Source organism: Osmerus mordax, chromosome 16, assembly GCF_038355195.1.
Source record: "Osmerus mordax isolate fOsmMor3 chromosome 16, fOsmMor3.pri, whole genome shotgun sequence".
Lineage (NCBI taxonomy): Eukaryota > Metazoa > Chordata > Actinopteri > Osmeriformes > Osmeridae > Osmerus > Osmerus mordax.
Window position 1 is genome coordinate 1,230,817 of NC_090065.1, and position 7,144 is coordinate 1,237,960.

General features: G+C 50.9%; 1 protein-coding gene across 1 annotated transcript; it reads right to left on the bottom strand.

Moving 5' to 3' along the window:
- Positions 1-444: 444 nt before the first annotated feature.
- LOC136959523 (annexin A13-like) lies at positions 445-6,728 on the bottom strand. The gene is given in 14 exon segments (XM_067253883.1): positions 445-611; positions 614-701; positions 1,567-1,679; positions 1,889-1,962; positions 2,131-2,234; positions 2,471-2,514; positions 2,517-2,538; positions 3,055-3,134; positions 4,338-4,371; positions 4,658-4,813; positions 4,816-4,830; positions 5,087-5,181; positions 5,530-5,605; positions 6,612-6,728. Coding segments are annotated over 14 exon segments (945 nt in total). The 5' UTR covers positions 6,627-6,728; the 3' UTR covers positions 445-582.
- Between the last annotated feature and the right edge of the window lie 416 nt (positions 6,729-7,144).

Here is a 7,144-nt window from a genome sequence, read left to right on the forward strand (position 1 = left end):
ATCATGTCACTTGTCATGTGATTCGTGGGCACTTGAGTGAGCGAGTGGCGCGATCGCAGCGTAACGGAAGGTTTGCATGAGAACTTCTATAAGCATCCGAGTGACACTGAGGGTGATCAGTTCCTGATCATCCCATCCGGTGATCAAGCCACCTGTCTACAGCTGGGCCAGACTGGAGGAAGATGGAGAAGAAGGAAAGGACCAGAATTCAAATTAAGATACTAATAAATAAATAAATAAACAGACAAATAAAGATAGAAGAGATTGTGAAAATAACGAGTATTTGTTTCATTACATACAGTGAATACAGTTATTTAGAAAGCAGCAAACTAGTGTTTCTTTGGGTTTAACTTGGAACATGGCTGATTGAGGCCTGGGCAGACGAACAGGCCTCAGGTCAGATCTCTGAGGATCACACCCTGGAGAAGCTAGGCTGCAGGAGACACTTAGCATGTTAGATGAGGAGGAGGAAGGAGGAGAACTGCAGAGAGGAGGAGGAAGAGAGGGGGAGAGATGGAGGGATGACAGGATGAAGGAGAGGAGGAAGAGAGGGGGAGATGGAGGGATGACAGGATGAAGGGTTTAGTGCAGGATCTCCAGGAGGAGGCGTTGAAGTCTCCTCCACACTCTGAGCAGAGCGCGTCCTTCAGAGGGACGTCGTACTTCTCCAGGTACATGTCCTTTACCGTCTCCAGGTCCACCTGCAGACACACAAACACAGCTGTAGAACTGTCCTCCACCCCAACACTCCAGAACTATCCTCCACCCGACACTCCAGAACTGTCCTCCACCCCAACACTCCAGAACTATCCTCCACCCCGACACTCCAGAACTGTCCTCCACCCGACACTCCAGAACTGTCCTCCACCCCAACACTCCAGAACTATCCTCCACCCCAACACTCCAGAACTATCCTCCACCCCGACACTCCAGAACTATCCTCCACCCCGACACTCCAGAACTGTCCTCCACCCCGACACTCCAGAACTGTCCTCCACCACAACACTCCAGAACTGTCCTCACCCCGACACTCCAGAACTATCCTCCACCCCGACACTCCAGAACTGTCCTCCACCCCGACACTCCAGAACTGTCCTCCACCACAACACTCCAGAACTGTCCTCCACCCCGACACTCCAGAACTGTCCTCCACCCCGACACTCCAGAACTGTCCTCCCCCCCGACACTCCAGAACTATCCTCCACCCCGACACTCCAGAACTGTCCTCCACCCCGACACTCCAGAACTATCCTCCACCCCAACACTCCAGAACTATCCTCCACCCGACACTCCAGAACTATCCTCCACCCGACACTCCAGAACTATCCTCCACCCGACACTCCAGAACTATCCTCCACCCCGACACTCCAGAACTGTCCTCCACCCCAACACTCCAGAACTATCCTCCACCCCGACACTCCAGAACTGTCCTCCACCCGACACTCCAGAACTGTCCTCCACCCCAACACTCCAGAACTATCCTCCACCCCAACACTCCAGAACTATCCTCCACCCCGACACTCCAGAACTGTCCTCCACCCCGACACTCCAGGCATCCCGGCCTACCTCAGAGCGGCCCACGATGATGCGTATCAGTGTGTCCTCGTCAGTCCCCACCCCCTTCATGGCGGCGTTGAGGCGGCGAGCAAAGTACAGCTGAGGGCTTTTGGCACACCTCACTACACACACACACACACACAAACGCACACCAGACAAACATCACAGATGTCAACAAATACATTCACCACTTAAGATTTATCTTGGTGCCTCTCAGGTGACAGATTCATGAGGCACAGCAGTGTGAGCTCCCTGATGATGTTTGATGTGACAGGAGAAGGCTATATTATTATTATGAACAGGTTTATTGATGAGTCGGCCGTGCCCCCACCCAGGGTGATGTAGCAGTCCTTCAGAGTCCCTGTGGCCTCGTTGTCCACCGCATCCAGGATGTCCGTCCCGCCAGCTAAGGTAAACAACAACATAAACAACAACACAGAACACGATCAGCTGAGGTAAACAACAACATAAACAACAACACAGAACACGTTCAGCTGTACTGAGTGACGGTTTTGTAGCAACTCATAGATCTATTTCATTTCCTCAGGTTTAGTTTGTTAGTTTTGTGTTCCTACCGACTCGTAGATCTTGAAGGTGGCTTGCAGCTGCAGGTAGTTCCTGTGGGCCAGGATGTAGCTGAACGTGGACTCATCTGTCCCGAAGCGACCCTCCCCTGCCTGGCACACACACACACACGCACACAGATATAGATCACACACACAGATAGAGATCACACACACAGAGATAACACACACATACACAAGTAAAATACCACATGCTTCAGGTAGAGCATAAGACAGCAGATCAAGAGATGGCAGGTTCAAATCCCCCCTGAATGTTGGTTTGTAGAACTCCCTCCCTCCCCCTCCCCCCCCCCACCCTCCCTATAGAGGATGAAACAGGAAGAGCCCACCTCAAACAGAGCTGTCGCATCCTGCTCAGCCAATCCCTCGTCACATCGTAAGTCTCATCCCGGCAGGCCTATCAGAACACAGGGGAGGCGGGACAAGGCAGAAGGAGGGAGAGGCGGTGTGTGGGAGGAGGGAGGAAGGGGAAGGGAAGCAGAGAAGATGAGGGAGATTAGAACATTCAGAACTTCCTGGAAGGTTCCACTCCTGAAAGCCAATCACAGATCTGTATGATCCTCCTGGGATGTGAGTCAGGAGGGCGGGATTGTTTTGCACTGCAGAGTGGGAGAGAGGCAGTGAGAGAGGCAGTGGGAGAGGCAGTGCACCAGGGCGGGAGAGAGGCAGTTCACCAGGGTGGGAGAGAGGCAGTGGGAGAGAGGCAGTGAGAGAGAGGCAGTGGGAGAGAGGCAGTGAGAGAGGCAGTGAGAGAGAGGCAGTGAGAGAGGCAGTGAGAGAGGCAGTGCACCAGGATGGGGCACTGCCTGTGCCACAGCAAAAGAGGGAGGGGGAGGAGATTGTGAGTAGTGTGAAGAATCACACACACACACACACATACACACACACATACACACACACACGCTGTGTTCACCTGCAGTAGAGCCATGAGGAGGTTCCTCACGTCCCCGCTGGTGTCACCCTCAATGTCCTCCTCCAGGTCTCGCTCGTTCGCTACACAACAACAACACACACACACAGTGAGTTCCTACAGGGCAGAAACCTACAGGAGGGTGTGTGGTGAGTCTGGTACAGGAGGGTGTGTGGTGAGTGTTCTGGTACAGGAGGATGTGTGGTGAGTCCTGGTACAGGAGGGTGTGTGGTGAGTCCTGGTACAGGAGGGTGTGTGGTGAGTGTTCTGGTACAGGAGGGTGTGTGGTGAGTCCTGGTACAGGAGGGTGTGTGGTGAGTCCTGGTACAGGAGGATGTGTGGTGAGTCCTGGTACAGGAGGATGTGTGGTGAGTGTTCTGGTACAGGAGGGTGTGTGGTGAGTCCTGGTACAGGAGGGTGTGTGGTGAGTGTTCTGGTACAGGAGGGTGTGTGGTGAGTCCTGGTACAGGAGGGTGTGTGGTGAGTGTTCTGGTACAGGAGGGTTGTGTGGTGAGTCCTGGTACAGGAGGGTGTGTGGTGAGTCCTGGTACAGGAGGGTGTGTGGTGAGTCCTGGTACAGGAGGGTGTGTGGTGAGTCCTGGTACAGGAGGGTGTGTGGTGAGTCCTGGTACAGGAGGGTGTGTGATGAGTCCTGGTACAGGAGGATGTGTGGTGAGTGTTCTGGTACAGGAGGGTGTGTGGTGAGTCCTGGTACAGGAGGGTGTGTGGTGAGTGTTCTGGTACAGGAGGGTGTGTGGTGAGTGTCCTGGTACAGGAGGGTGTGTGGTGAGTGTTCTGGTACAGGAGGGTGTGTGGTGAGTGTTCTGGTACAGGAGGGTGTGTGGTGAGTCCTGGTACAGGAGGGTGTGTGGTGAGTCCTGGTACAGGAGGGTGTGTGGTGAGTGTTCTGGTACAGGAGGTGTGTGGTGAGTGTTCTGGTACAGGAGGGTGTGTGGTGAGTCCTGGTACAGGAGGGTGTGTGGTGAGTCCTGGTACAGGAGGGTGTGTGGTGAGTCCTGGTACAGGAGGGTGTGTGGTGAGTGTTCTGGTACAGGAGGGTGTGTGGTGAGTCCTGGTACAGGAGTGTGTGTGGTGAGTCCTGGTACAGGAGGGTGTGTGGTGAGTCCTGGTACAGGAGGGTGTGTGGTGAGTCCTGGTACAGGAGGGTGTGTGGTGAGTGTTCTGGTACAGGAGGGTGTGTGGTGAGTCCTGGTACAGGAGGGTGTGTGGTGAGTGTTCTGGTACAGGAGGGTGTGTGGTGAGTGTCCTGGTACAGGAGGACTAACCTTGGGCGTAGGCTTCTTTGTAGTTCATGATGTCCTGTTGGGAGACGGATAAGACCACCTTCAGACATGCACACAATCTGGGAGGTTTGTATTTAAACGTGTGTGTGTATGTGTGGTTGTGTGTGTGTGTGGTTGTGTGCGTGTGATTGTGTACGTGTGGTTGTGTATGTGTGGTTGTGTGCGTGTGATTGTGTATGTGTGGTTGTGTATGTGTGGTTGTGTATGTGTGGTTGTGTGTGTTTCACACTAAGACAGAACAAGGCAGGTGATGATTGATCAGGAGCGTGGTGATTGGCTGGGAGGTCTCCTCAGGCTCTGACCTGATTGGATGCGGTGCACAGGATCTCCACCAGCACGGCCTCATCAGTGCCCGCCCCCTTCACGGCCCTGCGGAGCTCCTTGGCGAAGTAAACAGGAGGAGGATCCAACATGGCCACCGTCGCCTTCTCAAAACTACCGGTCAGCTCCTTCTTCAGGGTACCTCCTCCAGCTCCTGGGGGAACACAGGGGGAGGGGGGGGGGGATGGTGGAGAGGATTGGGGGGGTGGCGTGGGAGTAGGGGTGAGGGTGGGTGAGGTAAAAACTGAGAATCTCCCTGGATATGGCTCTAATTCATTCTCACTAGTATGACTGCAGCAGAAAGGAGACACTGAAGGACATAGGAGATGCTGAAGGACATATAGAAGACACTGAAGGACATAGAAGACACTGAAGGAGATAGGAGACAGCCACATCTGAGAGACACCTACATCGTCATACTTATCAAAGTACGCTTGCTTGATCTCCACGCGCTGAGCTGCGCTCCGATTGGCCAGGATCTCAATAATGGCCTCCTCATCTGTCCCTGAGACAGGAGTTTCGAGAAAAACATATTTTATTACATCAAGAAAAAATAATTTATTCCTTGATAATAAATCTCTCTCAAAGCTGTCCCTTTTAGATTATTTAAACGCTGAACGGTTGTTAAATACAGACCGTTCCTTGACTCTGACCATCGAAAAACCGTTAGAATCTGATCCTTGACTTTCTGCTAAAGACTAATTTTGTGTGCACTAGTTCTACCCCGCTTTGGATAAAATATTCTGCTAAATAGATCAAATATAAAACTATAATGAAGGTGCGTTTGTGCAGAGAGGCGAGAAGCAGGGATTCCCGATACTCCGTGACAGGTGCACGAGACCGTGTCACTCACCGAGCCCCTTACACGCCTTCCGGAGGGACTTGATGTCCGCGAGCACGTCGAAGTCCTCGAACGGAACGATGGTTGGCTGGGAGGGAGCGGAGATAGAGAGGAGATACAACTATTATTGTTGCACAGTCCCTAGTAGCTGAGATGTGGTTAACACAGACTGACCTCCGAAATGCTGTAGAATCCTATAACCAAGAATCCTATAATACTGTAATCCTATAACCTAGATGCACTATTTACACATCACTTTTGATAAACGAGTCAGCTAAATGAAGAAAATGTCAACGTAAAAAAATGTGGACGCTCTCTCAGACATGGCTCCAAACCAACCCAATGTTATTGATCTGTACAACTCCCAGAGACATTAGGGCGTGGAGAGGATGTTGTCAGTGTGGTTGTCTCCCTGGAAACGGAGTTACTTTGGATTCTTTGGGATTTCAGTTGATCTCCCCGCGGTTGGGCGCAGTCCCTGGTTAGCTGAGTCACGGGAGGTTCGGTACCGACAGAAATCTGGCCGGCGCCGGTTCGGCTTCTACACTCGCCCACTATCCGGTAACACAAAGCTGGTCTATTGATCCCGGGGTGTCGCGCGCAGCTGAGACATTCCGTAGGGATTCTGCCCCCTCGCGAGGATGCATGTTGGACCAAACCCTTTCAGCCAGTCAACTATTGATTGTGTTATTATCTTCAAAGTAAGCTACGTCAAGTATCACAACCCGTTTTACAGTAGGTCTGGACCATCATTTAAAATACGTATTACTTAAATAAGTATCTATAGATGGTCGTTTCAAATTCACAATTCACATGTTTTTTATTGGTAATGAGTTTTACTGTATCGAATGCAGAGCACTGATGACGCAGTTAGGACCATCTTGTTAAAGGCACATTCATGTTTTTTTTCCTATTTTTTTTGCATGAAAATAGGTGTGGTACAGTAAACAGACCTACGAACTTTAAACTTTATATATATCCACCAAGCTACTGGATCTACTTTAGCATCCTAACATGTCTACACGCGTAGATATTATCGAACGGGGAATCAACACGATTTAAATTATTTAAATAAGCCCTAAATTCGCACTTACTTGAACGTTGCCCATGATGAGAGAGACTGGTGCTGCTGCAAACAGATGTGCGCTGTCAGAACGGCTGGTGTGTGAACTCCTCGTGCGTGGGGACACGTATGCTGACGGCGCGAGACTTGCATGAGACTCGGCCCTGTCCGGTGCTGCATAGGTGACGTCACCCCACTAATCAATGACCGGCGCAAGCAAAACTTATTACCAAAAATAAATATAAAAATATAAATAAATAAAAATACCGCAAAAGAGAGAGAAACTTCATACAAATAAACTTTAAATCGTGTTATGTCAATCAACACGGGTTCGTCATCTCACATGTAGGCCTTTAACGAGTCTGATTCCAGGGTTAATAGTCCGGTCAAATACAAAAGCTCCATTGAGAACCGTCACCGGACAGAAGCTCCGTGTCTTCCGCTCTGAGCTGCTGTAAACCGTCTGTCTTTTGCTTTGTGTTTTAGTATCTCGGTGTTTTTCTCCATTGGGTCAATCTGTTTGACGTTGGAGAAAAGTCAACTTTCTACACCCTTGAGTTTTAT